This window comes from Falco biarmicus, chromosome 4 (genome assembly GCF_023638135.1).
Source record: "Falco biarmicus isolate bFalBia1 chromosome 4, bFalBia1.pri, whole genome shotgun sequence".
Classification (NCBI taxonomy): domain Eukaryota; kingdom Metazoa; phylum Chordata; class Aves; order Falconiformes; family Falconidae; genus Falco; species Falco biarmicus.
In genome coordinates this window covers 69,055,594-69,078,225 of record NC_079291.1, presented here as the reverse complement: position 1 = coordinate 69,078,225, position 22,632 = coordinate 69,055,594, and the positions used below count along the sequence as shown (strand labels likewise).

At 41.1% G+C, this 22,632-nt stretch overlaps 2 protein-coding genes across 16 annotated transcripts in view; both read left to right on the top strand.

Moving 5' to 3' along the window:
• MYO9B (myosin IXB) overlaps positions 1 to 17,309 on the top strand; it is a 44,924-nt gene extending 27,615 nt beyond the window's left edge. For 6 of the 15 annotated variants that reach the window (XM_056338845.1, XM_056338848.1, XM_056338846.1 and 3 more), the window contains 27 exons: positions 362 to 472; positions 1,564 to 1,603; positions 2,133 to 2,255; positions 2,681 to 2,761; positions 2,968 to 3,078; positions 3,624 to 3,746; positions 4,226 to 4,375; positions 4,484 to 4,650; positions 5,023 to 5,973; positions 6,525 to 6,591; positions 6,956 to 7,083; positions 7,754 to 7,911; positions 8,043 to 8,233; positions 8,699 to 8,797; positions 9,300 to 9,476; positions 9,939 to 9,983; positions 10,514 to 10,625; positions 10,809 to 10,879; positions 11,324 to 11,516; positions 11,849 to 11,977; positions 12,596 to 12,701; positions 13,439 to 13,570; positions 14,529 to 14,652; positions 15,117 to 15,164; positions 15,691 to 15,830; positions 16,115 to 16,242; positions 16,395 to 17,309. In XM_056338845.1, coding sequence (XP_056194820.1) covers positions 362 to 472; positions 1,564 to 1,603; positions 2,133 to 2,255; positions 2,681 to 2,761; positions 2,968 to 3,078; positions 3,624 to 3,746; positions 4,226 to 4,375; positions 4,484 to 4,650; positions 5,023 to 5,973; positions 6,525 to 6,591; positions 6,956 to 7,083; positions 7,754 to 7,911; positions 8,043 to 8,233; positions 8,699 to 8,797; positions 9,300 to 9,476; positions 9,939 to 9,983; positions 10,514 to 10,625; positions 10,809 to 10,879; positions 11,324 to 11,516; positions 11,849 to 11,977; positions 12,596 to 12,701; positions 13,439 to 13,570; positions 14,529 to 14,652; positions 15,117 to 15,164; positions 15,691 to 15,830; positions 16,115 to 16,242; positions 16,395 to 16,834 — 4,345 coding nt within the window. In that variant the 3' untranslated portion in view covers positions 16,835 to 17,309. Of the gene's footprint in view, positions 1 to 361; positions 473 to 1,563; positions 1,604 to 2,132; positions 2,256 to 2,680; positions 2,762 to 2,967; positions 3,079 to 3,623; positions 3,747 to 4,225; positions 4,376 to 4,483; positions 4,651 to 5,022; positions 5,974 to 6,524; positions 6,592 to 6,955; positions 7,084 to 7,753; positions 7,912 to 8,042; positions 8,234 to 8,698; positions 8,798 to 9,299; positions 9,477 to 9,938; positions 9,984 to 10,513; positions 10,626 to 10,808; positions 10,880 to 11,323; positions 11,517 to 11,848; positions 11,978 to 12,595; positions 12,702 to 13,438; positions 13,571 to 14,528; positions 14,653 to 15,116; positions 15,165 to 15,628; positions 15,831 to 16,114; positions 16,255 to 16,394 lie in introns of those variants that run through there. The other 9 variants (XM_056338851.1, XM_056338857.1, XM_056338856.1 and 6 more) reach the window with 9 other exon arrangements.
• Positions 17,310 to 17,787: 478 nt separating this feature from the next.
• Positions 17,788 to 22,215, top strand: USE1 (unconventional SNARE in the ER 1). The gene is made up of 8 exons (XM_056338872.1): positions 17,788 to 18,024; positions 18,229 to 18,278; positions 18,671 to 18,749; positions 19,263 to 19,415; positions 19,650 to 19,668; positions 20,400 to 20,430; positions 20,661 to 20,823; positions 21,045 to 22,215. Exons 1-8 carry the CDS (start codon positions 17,923 to 17,925, stop codon positions 21,225 to 21,227), a joined length of 780 nt encoding a protein of 259 aa, XP_056194847.1. The 5' UTR covers positions 17,788 to 17,922; the 3' UTR covers positions 21,228 to 22,215.
• The last annotated feature ends 417 nt before the right edge of the window (positions 22,216 to 22,632 follow it).

Here is a 22,632-nt window from a genome sequence, read left to right as displayed (position 1 = left end):
AGAAGTTTATATCTATCCAAAAAGGCCTCTTAGCTTAACAAAAAGGCTCCTTGCCCATTAATTAAATTTTTCTAAATTTCCCTCTCTTTTCTGAATTGATGGCTCAAGAATTTAAAAAGCAGAATTAGAGTAAGTTTAGTATGAAACCCTGGTAATTAAATTTTAGGGCACTGACAGAGTAGCAAGTGCTGACTTGACATCAGAATCATTCATGCTTAGGAAAAAGTAGTCTGGGATTGACCTGCTACTGTTTGGCGCACACTTGGTGATGGGACCTCTTGAGTTTTTAACTCCTTTTTTCCCCCCTCTCATGGCTGTGTATCTTTGTTTGCCATCTTTGTTTTGCTGTGAATCATTTTAGAGACATGCATGAACAAATCATCGCAAGTATAAAAGGACTTCCATGGCAGGGTGATGATCCCTGTAAGCTGCTTCGGTCACTCAGTCGACTTCAACACCGCTCCCACTTCATGTGAGTTCTGGTGCTCTAGGTATTGCTTTGGAAGTACAACAATAACCAGGCAGTTATTCTAGTCCATGAAAAATATACTTGTCCCAAGTTTGCCTTTGCAAAAAACTAAACAAGACAATTAAGAATAAAACAATTCCTTCTAGAAAATATAAAGGCTGTACAGAATGCTTTGTTGCTTCATTGCATTAGCAGAAAGTTAAATTTACTTTTCATGTAAACTTGCTTTAAAACCCAAGTATGTAGTACAAGCTTGTTGCAAAACATTTGACAATGAAATCTCTCACAAGTTACAACTAATGGTTTCCTGAAATTCAGGTTGCTAATGTTGTGTATATCCCTGGGTTAAAACTCTACGTGTGCCCACCTATGCATGTGTAAGAAAATCAATCTGTGATCCATTGTATAATAATAAAAATTGTAAAACGGGTGGCATGGAGTTGGAACATGCCTTCCATCACAGAGTTAACATGCTTAGAATTAGGAGGATGTGAACTACAGCCCTGTGTCTGAGAGCTTTCATTTCTAAGTCACTGTCTGTCTGTTGGATGAGAGCTATGTCTGAGGTTTGTGTAGTGCCCCAGGATGTTTTGGGGGTGATCTCAGATGTGTCAAATTTGTAAGTGGAGTGCTGGGGCATGTGTTGTCCTTCTGTGAGCAGCTAATTACTTTCATAGGGGTTCTGGTGCAAGCAGCAATAACTTCTGAATCAAGTATTTTCATTTGATAATGCCTTAGTATTATCACGAGAGTTCAATGACTGTATGGTTAGCTAAAAAGAGTAACTTGCACAAAAATAGTCTATACAACAGTGGAGTTCTTGGTGGCTTTAACTTTAGAGAAGATGTTCCACTTTTGAAAGTTTCCAATACCTACTGAGTTTATTAAAAAAACCCAAAACTTGTTGCGAAGCAGTTTGCATTTCTTGCCTTGATCACTTGTAAGAGACATGCATGAACACGCCCTGATACTGTTGTGCTAATTTTCTTCTATCCTTCATCTTCCCTCACAATTTGCACCAACTTATGGCTTGCTGAAATAACCATAAATCACGTGTATTTTTTTTTCTTAAATTATCTTTAATATTTTAACAGGAAAAGTAGAGGTATCAAACAAAAGCAGATCATTCCCAAGGTAAAGCTATTCAGTAAATTCAGATTCTCTTGGTTTGTTTGGGGTTTTTTTTGCACTGTGAACATTCATTTTGATTAGCAGATCTTACTTCAGAAAATACTGTTTCATAGTGTAGGAAAGTTATCGTTTATCCTCTAAAACTTCCTTTTTTGACAACCTAAAGGATGGGTAAATGTTCACCTTTATAAGAATTGCCAAACAGGGCAAAAATTCTGAATTGGCATCTGTTCATGGCATCTCTAGTCTAATTAAATACATAAAGCCATTGCTAATCAAGTCATGGAAGGCAAACACAGTGATTGTGTAATTCACCTTGTTCACCTTACACTCTTGGAATGGGGCAGTGGAAAAGCTTCACTCTTTAGAAGATGCTTTAATCTGAAATAGAAATAATCATGAAGTGTAATATGTCCTTGAATGTGGAGCTCTAGGTAGTTGGTTTTGTTCTTACTCATTTTGATGCAGACAGAAATATTTCCCCTTCAGTTAAGAGACTTGCACTTCGTTGATTATAAAAACTTTCTTCTAGAACTTACTGGATTCCAAATCTCTGAAGCTCATAGTAAGCATGACTCTACATGATCGAACTACAAAATCCCTGTTGCACTTACACAAAAAGAAGAAACCACCTAGCATAAGCGCTCAGTTCCAGGTAGGTGACTGATGTGGTGGTGTACACCTCTGGGTGCACCCTAACCTCATGGGAACAGACCTTCCTGGTCTGATCTAGGCTGATCTTGCTGTAAAACAAAGTGGTTCTTATGCTTGGGATTTGACTGAAGTAGGGCTTATTACTTGATTAAAGTTAGGCTGCATTTAGAGACTACCCTTATGCTATGAAATGTGTTAGTTCTCTGTGCCAATCAGCCTAATCTTTTTGTGCAAATCTAGTGCTACTGTTACAGCATTTGCAAACCCCACTTTTTGTTACCTTGAGAAAAGGTAAAAACAAATACAGGGATCTGCTATGCAGTATGGGAGAAACTTACTTCTGAGGAAGAAGCTGTACTGCTGTCAAATGCAACTCAAAATGCTCTTGTCTGTAGAATAAAAATGTCTTTGAATATTTCATTTTAGACTTCACTTAATAAGTTATTGGAGACACTGGGTAAAGCTGAGCCATTTTTCATCCGTTGCATCCGCTCCAATGCTGAGAAGGTAAGACTGCCTTAAGCGTTGAGCTGAACTGACTGCTGAGGATCTAAGTCTTCTGACCCTGTAATAACCCCCTTTCAACTTGTTCACTGTCATTCTGTATGAAAGTGAAAGGTAACTAGGGTGTGAAAACAGAATATGCTTTCTCTACTGGACAGAAATAGGACTCTTCAGACATTTACTAGCTGTTGACTGCTGATCTGTTTCAGAAAGAGATGCTTTTTGATGAAAGCTTGGTGCTTCAACAGTTGAGATACACTGGCATGCTAGAAACTGTGCGAATCAGAAGATCTGGTTACAGTGCCAAATATACATTCCAGGTATGTGAGGAACTGGAGGTGGATTATGTTTTCAGAAATACCTGCTCTTTTTGGACAAACATCCATTGCCTCAGAGTCTTTTGTGTTTCTCTTCATATGAAGTTAATGACTGCTTGTGATGAATTGTAAAAATTCATTGTAGTTTTAACAGAGCCTGCATAGTAACAACTTGTTCTCTAAACTATCGTCTGAGTCATCCACCAGCAAGTTGTTTTACTTGTTGCATGAAGGAAAGCATTGAGTGCTGTGTTGGAAACAAGCAATCAGTGCTGCACATTACTGTCTCCCTATGTGAATTAGCTTTCTGGAAAACTTTTTGTGTGTAGCTTTGTAGATCACATATAGATGATCTTTACTGTTAACCAGAGGCTGAATGAAGCCTACATGTTAGAGAGCAGGGAAAAATATCTCAATTTGGAGTGAGAAATAAATACTTTCAAACCCCTATAGCTTAGATTTCTTAACTAGATTTCTAAAATAAAGTTAAAACTCTAAACTTGTGAGTTGCCTTCTAACTGATCTCTTGCTTTCTCTGCTTTTCACAGGAATTCATAGACCAGTTTCAGGTGTTACTGTCCAAAAATGCCAAAGCCTCTAAGGAAGATATCTGTGTTTATTTGAATAAACTAAAACTGGATGAAAACTACTATCAAATAGGGAAGACCAAGGTCTGTGAAACTTTCCATAAGCCAGTAAGAAATACTGAAGTACACTGCAAAACTTGGTGCAGGTCATTTACAGGTGTTACTCTTTTCTGCATTTGGTATTTAAAGTACCTGTTTTAATTCTTGCAAGTGTTGACACATACATCAGTAATTGCCTTCTTGGTTTTGATGCAGCCTGTCATCTTGCAATACAGTACAATTCTGTGTTACATGGATATTACTTTTGGGAAATTGTTGCTGTTGGCATTTGTCAAACAGGTCAATGTTTTCATTTTAGAAAGGTTTGTGTGTTTTAGAATCCAAACACTGAAATTTGGTAAAACAAAATGACTTCTACTTTTTGGGCGTGCTGTCAGCTAATAAGGTTTGGTTCAGTAATGAGCATTACCGTTCTCATATTTTTAGCTTGTGGAGATACCTCCAGTGGAGGCTGAAAGGCTCCTATTAACTGTTTACTGATGAGCTTCTCTTTAACTGAGCAGGTTTTTATGAAAGAGGCTGAACGGCAGATACTACAGGATACACTACACAAAGAAGTGATCAGGAAAATCATTCTCCTTCAGAGCTGGCTCAGGATGGTTTTAGAAAGGAGACGCTTTCTCAGAACACGGCAGGCAGCCATTGTTTTACAGGTATCTTGAGAATTGCCAATCTTCTTTTCCTAACAAGCAAACCCTCTCAAATAACACTCCCCACCTTCAAGTACTTTAGAACCTTACTGTAGAAATCTCCCTTCTTAGGCTTGCTGGCGTTCCCGTTGTGTTAGGATGGCACTGCAGAGGAATAATGCTGCCGTTTATATTCAGTCAGCATGGCGAGGATACAGGGAGAGAAAATGCTACCTTCAGCAGAAGAGGAGGATTTATCTCCTGCAAGCCGTGGTCAGAGGCCATCTACAGCGTAAGAGGTAAAGGAAGAGGAGCAATATGATAGGAAAACATGCGTTTTAACCACTTGGCTGCTTGGCTTCACCTGCCGGGCTCAGTTTCTGTGGGATATGTTGACTTAGTAAACAACTTAAAGACAGTTATTACCATGTGATACTGCAGTCAGTACCACATGGCTAGTGGTGTGTGGAAACTAGTTAAGCATTTAGTACTTGAGCATTATTCAGCTGAGCTGCACTGATGCATGCCAGTCCTAATAAGACTTCCATGCAGTCATTCTGGGACTATAGGTGTGTTTGTATTCCTGTTTAGGCTGCATTTAAAGAATTGGGGAATTTTCTTGATTGCTGGACATTAAATATTTGTGTTTTCATCTTACAAATTCTTAACAGATTTCAGAAAATGACTGTAGAAAAGCAGAAAGCTGAAGAAAAGCAGAGAGAAATGCAGGAAGGTCAAGACAGAGAGAATGATATGAGCAAGGATGAGCGCAGTGAACCAGGAACAGATCAGTTGCCTGTGAAACATCAGTCAGAGCTGGATCGAGCTGTTGGGGGCGGAGATCGAACTCCGAATGAGCAAACTGAAAACCTGAGCTCATCTGAAAAAGCCACTTTACCCCAGAAGAACGTGACAGAGGGCTCCGAGAAAGTAGCGAACAGCCGGGAGAAACGTGAATCTCGCCGGCAGAGGGGGCTGGAACATAATGAGTTACAGAATAAGCATGTCCTGTTTTCTTTGGAAGGACCATCTTTACTGTGCCATGAGGAACAAACCTCTTCTGAAGAGGCCCTGGAAGCTGTTCCAGAGCCAAAGAAATCCATAGCACAAGACACTGTCCTTCAAGGAAGCAGTGAGGGAGAGAAAAGTCCAAGTGAAGAAAAAGCCCTTTCAGACATGCCACTATCAAGCAAGATAAAAGAAAGTAGTTCTATTCCTGAGCAACCACCTGTATCAGAAATAGGTGATAAGGCAGCTGATAGAATGAAAACACAAGGGAATCAAAATAACCAGATAAAAGGCAGCCAAAGCTTCACCTGCCCTGAAAGGCCAACAAATCTTGCACTGAATCTTTGTAATACGCTATTTGCTGCCGGGAGATTTCAAACTCCAGCTGAAGGCTGGGCAGATAAAAACAGACATCTTGTTCAGAAGGCAACCAAAGATCTGGATAGTCCTACTTCTTCCCCAATCCAGAGATATGTGGATGACCCGGGAAAGCTCAAGTACAAGAGAGAGAAGTGGAAAGGAAAGAGACAATCTGATGCCAGTCAGAATGATATGCTGAGTCAATCTTTGGATGAAAGAACACGTGCGGATAAGTCTCCTCAGGATCAGCTAGAGTAAGGGCAGCTTCCTAATTATTTTTACTTTTTCAGAGGACAGGTATCTGTAATATTTAAAAATAGATGGAGGACTCCTAGGAGGCTGTACATCTGGCATGAGAGGGAAAAACAGAGCTATGACCAACTGCTGCTTTTTCTTGGCTCCCTGTCCTGCAGTTAAATCTGTATGGGTAGAATATTTTCAGAAGCTAACAAAAGCTACAAAGCCTGCCTTGCTGAATTAAAACAGAGTGTCAGGGCTTTAGTTAAAGTAGTGTCTGGAGTTTATTTTCATTTGTCTTTTTCCATTGAAAACAAGGTCTTAGTGACTTGCAGTTTACAAGCAGTATCCCTCTGATATGGCCAGAAATCTGACATACCGATTTTATTTTTATTTTTTTTTTCACTTCTCCAGTACATCTTGCATTTAAAAGTGAGTTGCAAGAGTTGATTAGGATTCTGTCTTGATTGTGACATTGATATGTAGGTTATTTAAAAGGTGTCAAATATTAAGAGGCTACAGACTTCTATAAAATATATATTCTAAAACTAATCTTGTGAAATTGCAGAAAGAAGGGGAGTTCATCTTCATTAAATGATCTCTCAATGCTGGCCCAGTCTGTTGCCGTGAATCAGGTACTGGTGCTATTGTGCATATTTATACTTAATTATTCTTGTTTATTAAAGATTTGTGAGTAATTGGCTATAGTGTGTTCTGTATGCCAGTGTTCCTTTCAGGTTGATTTTTTTTTGGCTTGAAATCCATGTTAAAAAGTCATTAGCAAATATACAATAATTTGAAAACTTAATTTTTAATAAATGGATCCTTGATCAAAGCATTAAATATACTTGGATCTTACATTAGTAAGCTAATATCTATTGGGTAAAATGTTTTGTCTGATAAAGCAAACTTTTTTCACCATTCTAGTTTTTTAAAGCCAATTTAGAAGAATCTGTTTCACTCAATATGTAGTTTTTTAACGACTCCTCTCTACTGTAGCAATCACCAGATACGGTAGAAGAAGAAAAAGGCAAGAAATATCCTGTGCAAAAGAAGCCCAGTGACTTCTTACCTACCTCGGATGCAGTTGTTTCCATGCAGCCAGCAAGTCAGCAAGTAGATGCCAAGTACGTATCATCTGTGTGACTGGCCTGCCTTTAAGAAAATGAAAAGGAGATTTTTCCACTGGTACTTGAATTGGGCATCTTGAGACTGTGATTGTAGAGACACACATGTTGGCATCAGTTATGAGTGGCTGTGTTGCTGCTTCGTGTTGATGTGAGCATGATATCTGACCCTGCTGAGGAACAGATTCTCTGCTTCTTGCATAACCCTTGTCTTTGAACTGGTTCTTTTTAACCTAAGAACCACCATACAGCTCAGGTCAAAGGTTCATGTTGTGTACTGTCATCCACACTGAGAAATAAGACACCAAGAAAAAACCTTAAGAACCCAGCAAGCAAGTAATGCTGTTTCCCTGGCCTGCGCCTCCAGCTTCTGGCGTTCTGCAGCTCAGGGACTTCCAAAGCCAGAAATGATGTCTTGGATATGAGAGGTGTTGACTCTGTGTATATTGAGGGGTAGTGCTCTAGTCTAGTACATATCAGAATGTCCAGGTGTACTTTCAGACTCTTCCCTTTTTTGTGCTGCACAGTGTTTCTGCAGGCTGGAACTTAAAGTAAATATGCACAATAGAGGTTTAATCCTGTTGTGGGTCATTGTTAAAAGAGGCTTTTCTTGTAGTAGAGCCAGTTTTCATTACTAATGGGACAAACCTGTATCTGCTTTTGGGTTCAGGTCTGCTTTTAAAAGTCCTTTGCGTAGACTTTTGGGGAAAAAGCCAGACAAGAAAATTCCAAAGGAGAGTCCTGATGTGATTGATGAAGCAGAAGGCCTTTCCCTTGTATCTTGTGTCCTCTTCCCAGAAACAGGAGGAACCCAGAAAGTATCAGAAGGTGAGTTTCTGTGACTTAATCTTCAGCTTGCTAATGTAATCTTTCTGTGATGTTTTGCATGGCTACTGAGGGAACAAATACTGTAGAATTCAGTCGTCCTGTTTTACTGTAAAAATTAATTTCTTTCCCAGCTGCTTCTGGACAGCCAAGTCGCCTCCAGGCAGGGGAGCGCCACATGAAAGAGAGCAGTAAAATGAAGAAGAACCGTACTATAAAGATCAGCAAGATCTCAAGTGTGTCTCAGAATTGGCGAGCTTCCATGGTCCGTGAGATTGCAAATGCCAATGAACTGAAACATCTTGATGAGTTCCTTCTAAACAAGGTAAAAGGCACTCAACTATGCTAAAATTCAAGTCTGTGTTCACTGTGTGGAGTTTTAAAGACTACTTTTTTTAGGTGCAAGTTTACATTATGATTTAAAGCAAAGGGGAATTGATATCTTGACTGAATTAGGTCTGTATTAAGGCCCTTCTTCCTTCCTTTGTCTCTGAATGTGTTATATTAAATCAAATATTCATGGCGTTAGTGTTACTTCTCCATTTGTTTACAAACAAGTGGGCCGCAGAAGTTGTTTTTCTTAGAAAAAGTATGAGTTGTTAAGGAAATAGTTCTCTAGAGAACTAACAGCCTGACTCTCCTATTTTGTATCATCATCACAGTGCGTTAAGGAACGTTGTTTTAAATAATTGGAATGGTCATAGATGACTAAGCTCAGCAACTGAAGCTTTAACATGGGTTGGATGTTCTTGTTTTAATGAAAGTTAACACAGATGGATTTGCCTTCTAGATCAATGACTTACGCTCCCAGAAGTCTGGTGTTGAATGCTTGTTTTTTGAAGCCACGGAGAAGTTTAGAGGAAACATCAAGACCATGTATTCTGCTCCAGTAAGTCGTAACTCTAAAAGTGAAAAGTTGGTAGGTGATAAGTTGAGTGTGTGTTTAAATGCTTGACCTACACTCCTTAACAAAGCAATTTAGCAATTCTTAGCATAGAATTTAAAGCTGAATGTTAGACTTGAAAGAGAACATTTTACAGTTCCGCTGTAATCTTAACCAGACTGTTTTGTTCATTTTTCTCATTCACTTAGCTGTAACGTGTTTTTAGAAACGGATACATTTTGCTGTCTTCAGCCTCTTAATGTTGCTGTGCTTAAACCCAGAGAGGTGCCAATAGCTTTTACAATATTCTTCCGACACTGCCTTGTCTCAGCCAAATACCCTTCTACAGTAGGGAAGTGTGCTAGCTTGTTTCTGTCTTCGGCTGTTATCTTTTACTTTAATCATGAGCATGCTTTCTCACCTCTGAACTTAAGCACATAAAAATATGAAACTGTCTCGGTGGTATCCAAAAAGACTGTCTTCTGAGTAATATTTTTTCATTGTCTAGAATGGGCAAATCCATGTTGGCTACAAAGACCTGGTGGAAAATTACCAGCTTTTAGTTACAAATCTGGCCAAAAAAGGGGAAGAGAAAGAAGTCAAGCTGGTTTTGAATCTTTTCCAGTCCCTTCTGGATGAATTCATCAGAGGATATACAAAAAAAGAGGAATCTGAGCAGCCCAAGGTATAAAACTTTAGTCTGTTACTGGCTTATGGGATGATTAAACAATGTTACTCTCATAAGAAACCTGTGTTACCTCAGAAACCTTTTCCATAGGGTTCTTCATTATTTGTAAAACACTTCTGATGCACAAATCATGCATGTAACAAATTCTGAATGCTGGTACACCTTTTTGGAATTGTTCATTATTTAACTCACTCGATATTTTCAGAATCTTAAACGTTTGTGCATTTTCTCTGAAGGTTTTAGAGATGGAATTGCTTTATCGTCAGGCAGTGAGCTCAGCTGATTTTTAGGAAGTTGACAGAGCTCAGACAACCCTTGTTGTACCAAGCTGAAGCTGCAGTATAGTGTCTCAAATGTCTGGAGGTGAAGAAGAGTCTGGGAAACTGAGTAGGGGAAAAAAAAAAAAAGGCAATGGAATGTCTGAATTGCAGAGACTAATGCCAGTTTTGTATTCCACTGCAGCAAACCAAAGCCCGGAAGAAGAAACGAAAACAAGATTGTGCAGTAAGTACTTCTTTCTTGTAATAATCTAAGTCCTCAGCTGCACTCACAAGAACACAGAGAAAAACACTCTTGACAGAGCTTGACTTTTATACTGAAGTTCCATTTTATTTTGCATGGTAAATCACTTAACTCTTTTATGAAGATATGACACAATATAAAACTTTTCCATCAATCAAAGATCTTTCTTATGCAGTGATATGTGGTACTTGCTTGTCCATAATATCTTTTAGAACCTAACGGTGCTCTCAATTACAAGACTGTTTAAAGGAAAACAACTACTAAATGTTAATAACAAACTAGAGCTAATGTATTGCACTGATGAACTTTAACCAAGGCAGCAAGTCAATTATGAAATGATCCAGCAAACCCAGCGAACTGCCTTAAGATAGGGTGACATTCCATTTCAAGGTCAAAGCCATCAGCTGTAATTGTAAAATAAAAGGGAAAATCTAAGATGGGGTAGATAGTTCTATTCAAAATAATTTTAAAAGGCAAAAAAAGTCCATTAATTTCTTCCTGTCTCCCACCAGATTGAAGAACACAATGGCCATGTATTCACAAACTACCAAGTGAGCATACGGCAATCGTGTGAACACTGCTCATCCTACATCTGGCCCATGGAAAAGGCCTGTCTCTGCAGTGGTAAGTAAAAACACCTCATTCGTGCCACTTAGTTTACAATACGTGCAGATTGCTTGTAACTTTGGCTGGTACAGGTAGGGCTTAGTGAACAGTACGTGCAGCTTGTATAGTAAGTGAATAAAACAAGATACTTGGCATTTTAACATGATTTGGAATGCTTGTAATCATTGCTTCTTTCTCTAGTTTGCAAGTTGACTTGTCACAAGAAATGCATGTCCAAAATCCAGAGCAGTTGTACATCCTGTGGAAAAAAGGTAAGAACTGGAGATCTGGCATGCGGTACTGTGATACCATAAGTGATGCATGCAAAATGCTGCATTTTTTTCCTCAGCAAATGAACAGTGGATGTCCAGGTGCTGAATAAAAATTGCTTGAACAGTTTCCTTTTCTACATATAGGCAGAGGCAAGCCCTGCAGTTGCAGAAGCAGAACACTCTTCTAAAAGAAGTTAACTTGGGAACTCTTTCTTTAAAATGTGTGCTGTGTTGGACAAACTGTTGGAGAAATCCTTCAATGTGTGCCTAAAGTTTCTTTGTTGCTGCAGCTCAGGAAATCTATTTTATGATCAAAGACTTGTAGCAAGCCAGAGTAAAACACTTGGCTTTTGTTTCTGGAAGCATAAGCTATGTAGCATGAAACAATGGAATCTTCTAGCTTGGGAACAGGTATTCACAGTGCTTGACCTGTATGAATTCCAGAATGAACAGGATGCAGAACCACGTCATTTTGGAGTGTGTGTGAGTTCCCTGACCAGTGAGAGAAATTCAGTCCCCATTGTCATGGAGAAGTTGCTGGAGTATGTGGAGATGCACGGTCTCTACACAGAAGGCATTTACAGGAAATCAGGATCAGCAAATCGTATGAAGGAGCTCAAACAGTTGCTGCAAGCAGGTCAGGCAATGTTGTCCACCCTTTTGACTTCCTTGCGTGATACCAGTTTTCCCTGCAATTCTCTTCTACCTGAAAGTATCTGGCACTTATACTAGTGTTTCTTAAAAAACAGCCTTTTGGTGGCCATGCAGGCTGTTAGTATTTTTCTTGGCTGGAAAAAGCTGCTTAGTACATATAAGTTAATATCAGCAGACTTTCTTTTTTTTTGTTGTTCTGAATTGCCACTTGGATTCTGTGAACAGGAGACTTGAGTATTTCTAATCTTACTTCTTTGGGGTCCCATTGTGTACATCAAAGGAATGAACTGCTCTAAAAAAACCATTAATTTTCAGATCCAAATTCAGTGAAACTGGAGAATTACCCTATTCACACGATTACGGGCATCCTTAAGCAATGGCTACGGGAACTACCAGATCCACTAATGACATCTGCACAGTACAATGATTTTCTCAGAGCTGTAGGTAGGTTTTAGAAATGTTTGAAACAATGTTTTTTTTCTTTTAACTCATTATGTCCTTGGGAAAAGAAACTTAAGATGCTCATGCTGGCTAAACAATTTCCTTCCAGTGCACTTACAGCAATGATTTTAGACATTTTACAAAACTCTTTTCAGGGAATTTCTCCTCTAGCTTACTTGACCTTGCTTCAGGATTCCTGGTTTTTGTTGTGTAGCGTAATGTCACTATACAACTGCTCTTTCTAAAAACAGCGAGTGTGGGAATAGTTTTCCTTTCACACACAGTTTTTTCTTCTTGATGTTCTGAACTAGGTCTGGATATGCAGATGTCTCAAATCTTTAGATTCATTTCACTTCAGCGAGATTAAGGCACCCTAAATATCGTTGGAGATCTTGATGTGTCACTTGATGATGGCGAACAGCAGTAGCATCTGAAAAGGCAGGAAAATTGCAGTGCCACAAGGGGTGCTTTAACATCCAGTTGTAACAACTGGTAAATGAAATGACAGTGTGACTTCTAAGAATTTAATCTGTTATCTGTTGCAGACAGTTTGCGACAATGTCGGTACTTTGCACAGTGTTGCACAGCAATTATGATCTTGTGCTTTCTCCCCTTGTGCAGAACTACCAGAAAAACAGGAGCAACTCTGTGCCATTTACAGTGTCCTTGAACAGCTTCCACAAGCAAATCATAATACCTTGGAGCGACTCATCTTCCATCTGGTCAAGTAATGAGTTTAATTACTTCATTCAGAGAGAAACTCCCGTGTGACTTTTTTTGAGTCCCTCTTGGAAGCTTTCTAAAATCTTTTGAGCATCAGTGTAGGGAGTGCTGGTTTAGAAATTAAAGAATTTAAGTCGACAATTGTGCTTAAAGAACAGACAGGTGCTTACTTCTACTGTCTGGTGAATTTCTATCAAATCAGGTAAGAACAACTTGAAGACAAGGTCGATCTGAAAGACTTGGCGAGTCATCTGAGCACCATGATTGATACAGATGGGTACACAGTGAGCTGAGGATGTTGGCATACTTGGTAGGGACTGTGTAAGGATTATATATGCTTATATGTATGCCAGTCTTAGGAGCAGGGATAAATGGTACTAGTAAAGGGATTGCCCTTATCCAAGGAACTTGAGAATTTTTCAAATGCCTCTCTGAACATAGGGAGAAGGGATTTTTAAAGAGAAGGTGCTGAATCACCAGACATACTTTGAGAGGCTACCAAACTAGCTTAACCCTGGGTGCCTTCTTGTTTCTTTTTCTGATGCATGAACCTTTGTCTACTTAGTAGGTGTGAAATAACTTCAGAACTTCTTTAGACTGCTATACATACTTAGTACCCTAGAAGCATCCGTACATGCTATTTGGGAACTGTCAAAAGTTTAATCACATTGCTTGTATTCTAACAAGGCTTGCCTAAAATCCTTTTTTTTTTCCTTTGCCCCCCTCAACATTGAATTTCAGAGTGGCTTTGATAGAAGATGTCAATCGTATGTCACCCAATGCCTTGGCCATTGTTTTTGCTCCATGCCTCTTGCGTTGTCCTGATACCTCTGACCCTTTAACAAGCATGAAGGATGTTTCAAAAACAACCATGTAAGTTTTAGCAGTCTGCTGCAAAGTACTACTTTGAAATACGGTGGAAGGCCAGTACTGCTGCCTGCATTTGTTACAACCTTACTCATATCCAGCTGAGAAACTGAGGGATAAGAATTGCTAAATGCTAGCTCAGCTAGTGTTGCCAATTTATGGGCCCTTCTCTGAGTTGTTCCACGTGTCTCAGGTTTACAAAGCATAAAGTAGGATGACTTAAGTCTTAAATATCGGGTTTGTATTTTAAGTCAAGACAATTTTGGTGGGATTGCACGCTAATCATATACATTTTGCTGAGGCACAAGCCATAATAAACGGTAGGATATAGAATTCAACTGTCTCCTGCATACTTGGAAACCCCTGATAACTACTTCTTCATTGTTCCTTGAAGAAGCTTCTGTCCTTGATCCTCTTTGTTCTCCTGATCCTCCAGCAGCTCGGACTCTCTGAATGCCCCTCGCCATCCTCACTACATGGCTGGCCTTGCATCTACCTCCAATGCAGAGTTTGAAAAATGACAGCTTTTGGTAACTTCTTACTGACCCATGGGGCCATAGAGGTGGAAAAGGGTAGTTGCAGGCTTGTTCTGTGTCTGCCAGTCTGTGCCAGCGCAGGGAAGACAGGTAGAAGATGCAGAAGCAGTTAGCAGCCACGGTAACGTCTGTTTGCTTACCACTGTTGTGTACAGTCAGTGTGAGAGGCTCTGGGGTTATCCCAGGAAGAACATGTGCCATTACCTTTAACACTCTGTCCTGTTTTGCTTGCTGTATTGGACTGTTCACCCTGTTACCAGGCAGTGCTACTCCTTTTAAGGCATCATTGGGACATTTTGATCACAGGCCATCCGCATGTGTGCGTGGCAAACATCCCCAAACCTGGAGAGGCACCTCATCCCACCATGGTTGTCTCCAAGACTTTTATAGTATGAGGCTGCTCAATAAACTCTTGCCCTTTTGTCCAGGTGTGTAGAGATGCTCATAAAAGAACAGATAAGGAAGTACAAGATAAAAATGGATGAAATAAATCAGCTGGAAGCAGCTGAGAGCATCGCTTTTCGACGACTCTCATTGCTTCAGCAGAATACGGTAAGTGTTGAAATAAACCACAGAAACACACCATCCAGCAGAAAGCATCCCACCAGTTTCTTGGGAAGGGATGTGCAACTTACTTATCCTGTCCATCCCATTCTGTAAGTGAAAGATCAGTTGCACAATAAGAAGAAAAGGGATTTGGGCTTGCCCAAAGCTGTAGGTAGGAGGTAAATAATATACAGCTGCACTGGAGTCTGATAAATGTAGAGCTCAGGAGTGGGGATCTGCTCTTGTAGTGGTCAAAATCTATTCCCTTATAATTCAATCAGCAGAACAAAGATTGCTGAGTCTTTTACAAGGCAAAGGAGTTCCTTCACTCCAGAGATGGATGGTGGGCAAAAATATGCTGCATTCTATTAGGGCAAATACACTTTTTCTTTTGTGTTTCTTGTACCAATTAAAACAAACCAAACTGTTTGAAGCGACATATAGTGAATTTGGTCTTCATCTCTCTCTAGCTCTGGCCTGTAAAACTTGGGTTTTCTTCCCCTTATGAGGGGATGCTGGTACGTACACTGCCTGCGTTAAGAATGCATGGGGTTTTTTTCTTACAGTACTATTGCATGACTAAAATACTTACTATGTGTATTGTAACTTGGTTTTAAATATTCTTTTCAACAATCGAGACTGCATGTGTTGATGCAACTTTCTCCCCAGACTGCATGCAGGGCTGCTGACCTGTCATGACTCTGGTATTTTATAGACATTCTGAATGTAACTTGTACTGAAAATAATATATATTAATATATAATTATATATATATAATATTACTCATAAGTGACTACTAAAACTGAGCTGAGGCTGGCAAATCAAATTACCGTGCTTCAAAAAAGGTAACAAAATACCAGAAATCAGGTGAATAGAAAAATTTATATTACTTTTTTGAAACATCTGTACGGGTAACTAACAACTCTTCATCAATTCTGTCAGCCTTTCATTTGAATTATTCATTTGTCTTCCACCTTGCCAGACAGTCAAGATTTGTATAGCTGCTTATGACTGAGAAGTGTTTCACACAAATTCGTCTTGCAGAGTAAAAGCTCACAGGTCAAAGGAAATGATAGTGGCAACTCAGAACTGGACTTGCTGCATGAGGAAGAGGAAGTTTCTGAAGCCGATAATCGGGAAAAGGAGATTCTCATTGATCGCATACAGTCAATAAAAGAAGAAAAGTAAGTCACCCTTTATTTCTGTAGGTCATGCCCTTTGCAGTTGGAGGTAACACAGATAATAAAGCAGTATATGTTTTGTCTAGAATGGTCCAGTTAATTCTGTTCTATAGACCTTTATGGAGGTGAAAAGGGAAATACAAAGGATTAGCTGAGAGAAAATACCGTGAGAATTAATATTTAATGACTACTTGCAGGAAGGCTTACCCCTGAATACAAGCTGCATGAAGTTGCTCTTATCAGAGGCATTGTCCTTCTAGAGTGCTACAATCTCTGTTTTGATGCAGGGAAGATATAACTTACCGGTTACCTGAGCTTGATCAGCGAGGCTCTGATGAGGAAAATGTAGACTCCGAGACCTCGGCAAGCACAGAGAGCCTGCTTGAAGATAGAACAGGACGGGTGGATACCGAAGGTCAGTACTAAGGTAGTATGTGTTTTTTTTTATTATTCTACATCTTTCATTGCATACAGCCAGGTGACCAGATGTTATCTGGCCATAGTTACTTGTATCAAGATACAGTTTTATGCGTGCTTTCAGTATCTAAGTATCTTGTTTCTTTAAAGCAATTATTGGATTACACTGCCGTGCTCAGAACTCCAGTATGTCTGCCAAAGACATTTGCAAAGTGCCTTCTCTTTTGCAAACCTCTTCAAATTCTTCCTCTGCATCCCTGGCTTCAAGACACAGATCATCTTTAACACTGCCCAAGATTAAAGTGCCCCGTCGAACTCCAGTGATGCCAACAGCAAATATAAAACTTCCTCCTGGGATTTTCAAATGTACAGAATCCCAGGGCAGGATTTCAGCTAACAAAGAGTCACCAGTAATGGTGAGACAAAGGGAGCAGCCAGCAAGGCGAACTGATAAAATCCACTCTGTATACATTGCACAAGGGTCTGCCACGGTCCATGCTCAGGAACTCTTGGATGAGTACAAACCAACAGCAAAAGTAAAACGGAGGTTTTCGGACCCTTACTCTCACATTCCCTGTGTAGAGAAGTGAAATACTTAGCTGTCTGGACTTTTTTTTTAAGTTGACTGCAACTTTGGCTTTAACCCTTTGAAGGCTGTGAACTTAATTCACATTCTTTTAAGTGGCTGCAGGGAAGACAGCCTGGACATGTACTGTACTGTAAGGGTTAAGCAGAGTTGTCTAAAGCAAATATTCTTCACTTTAAATTAAAACCCTGCAAAGAAAGTAGAACGTAAAACTGATGTTGAGTAAAATACATGTGTTGAGTGTACAGGGAAACATCCCCTGATTCTGCTACCCGGGCCTTTTTCCATTTGCCTTTACAATGGACTCTAACAGTGAGTTTGGATCAGTGTGTTGCCTTAATTTTTTATTTTTTTTATGACAGTTTTCTTTGTGGTTTACAAAACTGTTAATGTAATAGCCTTAACTGAGACCAAAATATATTAAAAATGTTTATTAATACATTGCACTTTTAAAAAATACACGTGTTGGTTTCTAAACATCTGTTTTGTCTAATGAACGGTTTCTTCCGAAGGAAACCTTTAATCTGAATTGCATTATCATTGTGAGTACTTGACAAACCATTGGGAAAGCACGAAGGGCAAGCCCCTGGTGTTCCTCCGAGTATTTTGATGCCCTTGGAGCAAACGAGCAGCTCAGCACGCAGCCACAGTGCAGGACCCTGGCACGGTGCGGAGCCGCCTCATCCTCCCCACGCTTCACCCCGTGCGGCACAACCCCAGAGGACCAGATGCGATCTGGCATCAAAGGTTTGGAAGCAGCAGGCGGTGCACAGCAGCCCTTCGGAGCTGCTCGGGCATCCCGGGTCCGTCGGCCTTGCGTCATGCTGAAGCGAAGGCAGAGCACAGTTCGGGCGCTGCTGCCTCCATGGCTGTGGCTGTGCCACCGCGGCACGGCCGCAGTGGCCCAGAGCAGCAGCCGGCTGTGAGGGTTGGGTTGGGTTTAGGGTGGTGATGGTTTTAAATAAAGCGGCGGTCAGAGCACCGCGCTAGAGGCCGGCCGGCCCGCCCCGCGCCTCCCGCCCCGCCCCAAGATGGCGCCCGCCGCCCTGCCGGAAGTGGCCTTGAGGCGGCTTCCGCTGGCGCCCGGCCGCCATGGCGGCGACGCGGCTGGAGCTCAACCTGATGCGGCTTTTGAGCAGGTGCGAGGCGCTGGCGGCCGAGCGGCGGGACCGCGAGGAGTGGCGGCTGGAGAAGGTGAGGCCCGGCCCAGCTTTCCGCACCGCGGGAGCTTCCTGACTCTCTGGCCCCGCAGCAGCGCGGTGGGGCTGCTGGGAGCACACTGAGGGCAGCGAGTGCTGTGCAGCGTTAAAACCACAGCCTGCCGCTCAGCCATGCAGAACCCCCTGCCAGACGAAGTTTTTGCTTAATACTGTCGTTTAAAGGCTTTTTTCTCCTCAGTATGTGGCCGCTCTGGAAGACATGCTCCGAGAGCTGAACAAGCAAGCCAGGTGAGTCGCTCCAAAGTCCGATGGCAGGCAGGTACCTTGGGGTTTCCTTCACCTTATACTTGCAAGACAGACGGAGCCCGCAGACACCGCAGCAGCACCTACACTTCCCTGTGGGAATACCAGGCGGTGAGGGAGAAACTGTGCCTGCCAAGAGCTGCCACGCTGCACTGGCCTGGCATCACCCCGGCCCTGCGTGGGCCTGTGCCCGGCTGCCAGGGAAATGGGGCATCCAGGGAGCTGCAAGTATGTCCCTAGCCCGGGGCTACTTCTCTTAAGAAGAACTATGCATTAGGGTTCTTTTTATTTTATTTTATTAGTCACTTAAGTCACTTGAGCAATAGAAAATACTGATAACTTCTGGTTTTCATATTCTTCCTCTTCAATTCCAATAGCAAGCCAGCCCCAGAACTGCTGAATGAATACTCTCGCAAAGTGGACTTCCTAAAGGGGCTTCTAGAGGCTGAAAAATTGGTAAGATCTGTTAGTTCAGCTTGAAAAGACTTAAGTGTTCTATGCTTATGTTCACCTTATTGTCTGGTTCCTATGTTTGCCTTTATGTCTCAAAGTAACACTTGTGAAAATCTTATCAGGCAGTCTGTGTAAAAACATGAATAAATGTATAGGGGTTTGGATGTTTTTTTAAAAGGGGGTATTGTATGAAATCTGAAACTTCTGCTATTGGAAAGCAAAGTACGTCTTCCCTGCATACTTCTCACTTCTTGGATGTGTGAGATAGAGGGGCAGGTCCTGTCCTTTAGGCCCGATGCCCCTTCTGGATGGTACCATGTGTGTCTGGGGAGCTGTGAGATGCCAATAAGCTGTACTGCAATTACTGCAGGTGCAGTCAGTGCTGCTGATCAGACAGATTTCACTGTTCTATGGGAAGCAGCTACAGAAGGGCTCCCTGCATCCTTGGTGTCACACACCCCAGTGACCACACGCTGCAGAATGTGATATTCATGACTTGTTTCATCCTGCTCACAGTCTTCATCAACTGAAAAGGCTCTGGCCAATCAGTTCTTGGCCCCTGGACGTACCCCTACAACAACCAAAGAGAGAACCCCAGCTACTAAAACAGTTCATCTGCAGACAAAGGCTCGTTGCACAGGCAAGATGAGGAGTGAGCTGCTTGGTACAGTATGTTTTGGTGCTGCTGCTTTTTTCTGCTACTTTATATATTGTCTCCGATTGCATTCAGTTGCCTTTGGTGGCTGTGCCTCAGGCTGGGGGTGGAGGGGTGTGTGTCAGCTTTTCTGATTTGGATAGTCTGCTGGACACAGGCACTATGCTAGACCTTGGAGGACTGGCTTTTATCACTGGCCCTTTGTAATTCTCTTTTTGTTTTGTTTTGTTTCGCTTTCTGCCTCCCAGGACCCCTTGACTATCGATGGTAAGTTTAATCTGTTGTTTAATTTTAGTTAACCTGAGTCTTACAAGGGAGAGAAAGAGGAATGTCAGGTATTAGAGATTGGCCAAAGTGTGCTTTTAATTTAGTGGCTCACTTCTTTTCAAGATAGACAATTTTAAAAACAAACAAAACCAAAAACCTGAACAGATAACACTTAGCTTTCATCAGTATGGTAGCAGGGACTTTCAGGAATCTGTTTTTCTAGAATTTGTACAGAAACAGACGTTATAGAATTAACAAGGACAATTTACCTTTGTTGTTAGTCCTGTTCTGAGCAAATCATGTGATTTTTAGGCGCTTAGAGTCGGCGTTCTTCAATTCCCCTTTAAATATACAGCTGTGTTATTCGTGTAGGGAACTGGTAGGAATTAATTTGCGGTTTCCATAGCTACTGTTACAGTGGCTGGAGCTAGGCCAATCTGATGTGTCCTGAAAGAGAGTGCCAAGACACACAGGCTTAAACCATGCCCTTGGGGATATGATTAATCTCTGGGTTTGTTTTCTCTCAACCATACTTTTGATGTTATGTGTTGTCTTTTCCCTGTGGAAAGTAAGTAGGCATTAGAAATCCATATTCCCTGGGGTAGAGGACCAGGTAGCATCTGGACATCTGAAAATCCCTTCTAGAAATCTTATTTCTTCAGCCTATGACTGCACAGGAATTTATAACGTGCTATAAAACACAAATGTAACTTTTTTTTTTTGTCTTCCAGATTATGAGGACTTAAACATAAGGAAGCGAAAGTAAGTAAAAATTTCTCGTTCTGATGCTTAAGTGTTTGGGAATTACTTTCCCAAGAACCTTTAAATCACAAATGTACTTCATCTAGAAGTACCAGCAACCTGCTGGTAGAAACTAAAATATGATGACTTCTTGTTGTTTTGTCAGAGTTGTAGAGTTCTGGGGAAACCTTGGGAGATAGACCCACAAGGAAGTACAAATACCAGTGGTTTTTTCCTTTATGTTCTTGCAGAGGCCCTGCATCTGATGAGAAGCAGTCAGCCGTCGAGCTGGATGCTGTGTTACAGCACCATCAGGATATGCAGGAGAAGTTAGCTGAAGAAATGCTAAGTCTGGCTCGCAGTCTCAAAAACAACACTCTGGCTGCACAGAATGTGATAAAACAAGATAACCAGGTAGCGCATGTTGAAGTGCTTGCCTCTCAGTTTTGCAACCTAGAAGGTTAAAGTGCCAATGTGTTAAATACTGTATCTATAACTTCAGATTAAACTGGGGAGATGCCTGGAGGCAATACCTGTCTGCTTTTGTAGCACAATTACCTTTTCTCAGTTGGAAAAAATAGCAGTCAGGACTTTTAAACCTGAGTTTGAAACCATTTGTTCTCTTTGTTCCTCAGACACTGTCGCATTCTCTCAGGATGGCAGACCAGAACTTTGAGAAGCTCAAGGATGAATCTGACCGCCTTGAACAGCATGCAAAGAAATCTGTCAACTGGCTTTTATGGATAATGTTAATTGTAGTTTGTTTTATATTCATCAGCATGATTCTTTTTATCAGGATTTTCCCCAAACTAAAATGATTTTTTTTTATTATTATTTATTTAAATTCCCAGAAGTGCGGTTGGAAAGCTCAGCTGGTATGATAACTGTCAGCAGTCTCCTTTTCACCTATCATGTTCTTAAAGAGGCTGTCCAAGGCTTGCCCTTGCATCTCTGTCTTGTGCAATCACTGGATTCAGTGAAGGGTTTCGTGACGAAGGCTTTCTTGGATGCTTGGTTACTTTTTACCTAGTGAATACTGTTGCCTATTGAGGGGAGAACTGGGATAACATGGCAATTTACGCTGAGCTGCTGCTAAGTTCTTTAGCGTATAGGTATACTCCTGTTTCTAATGTGGCTGTGGCAAATGTTAAAATTCCTAAAAGGCGTTTACTTGATGCAAATACAAGTAACAGTTGGAGTCTTACAGTTTTTCCTGTCTTTACAGCTTTACTGCGCTGAACTAGGACCTTGCTGCCAACAGGATATTTAATTACAAAGTTATGTACATACACAGCTGTAGGGTATAGAAAGAGAATGCTGCCATTGAGTTGCTTGCCTGGCTCCGATTCAGAGAGTATCAGCAGGTAAAATTATTCTCAGACTCACATTTTTCCCATATGGGTATTTGAGACTTTGGACTTGGCAGTCTTCTTCATTTTAGACTTACTACAGAAGGGCTGAAGTTGCTTGCTGTTGCAATGTTTGCTTCCTTTTTTTTTTTTTGGTATGCACAAGTGTTCTCACTTGCTCATTGTCTGTTGTTGCTGTTGCATCAAGAAAACACTGTGACCCTGGCACAGCAGAATTGTACAAACAGTACTCTCCATATGGCGTGAACCTCACCTGTGCAAACATCTTTTCACTCTTAAGATGTGGGCAAAGGAAGCTGGTGTCTCCAAGACAGAAATAATTTTTTTAGAAAATTAAAAATTCAGCCTTTACCTTTTGAGACAAATTATTCTGGTCAGGAGTGTGTCAAACTCATATTCCTAAGAGGTCATTACAATAAAGCAGATACAAAATAAACTGGAATGAGTATTTTTTTAAATGCTGCTACTGCTAGAGAGCATGCAGTAAAGCAAGGTTTGTTGTGACAACGTAAAAGCCATTTCAAGTGCTTGTGATAAGCTAAAAACAAGCCATTCTGCATCTGTGCAGTCATTAAGAGGAAGTGAGGAGCAGCAGGTGGCCTTTGCTGAAGAGCCAGAGGGTTCCTCTGCCGTGCCTGTCGCAGCTCGGAGCCACCAGCTGGGTGTGCTAGGCACGTCCGGTGATCGCTGCGGCCCTGGCTGAGAGCAAGGGGCGGGGAGGAGCTCTGTCACAGCAATGGAGTTCTTACAAAAATCTGACTGCTGCTTTGAACGCATCCCAAAGTAGCAGGCTCTTACAGAGTTGTTCTTTGTTCTTTCCCAATCCAGTTGTGTTAATGAAGACAGTTAACTT

Coding starts and splice junctions, on each gene's coding strand:
- USE1 (XM_056338872.1), top strand. CDS start 17,923: ATGGCGGCGACGCGGCTGGAGCTCAACCTGATGCGGCTTTTGAGCAGG. Junction 18,279..18,670: donor GAGCTGAACAAGCAAGCCAG/GTGAGTCGCTCC, acceptor CAATTCCAATAG/CAAGCCAGCCCCAGAACTGC. Junction 20,824..21,044: donor TGATAAAACAAGATAACCAG/GTAGCGCATGTT, acceptor TTTGTTCCTCAG/ACACTGTCGCATTCTCTCAG.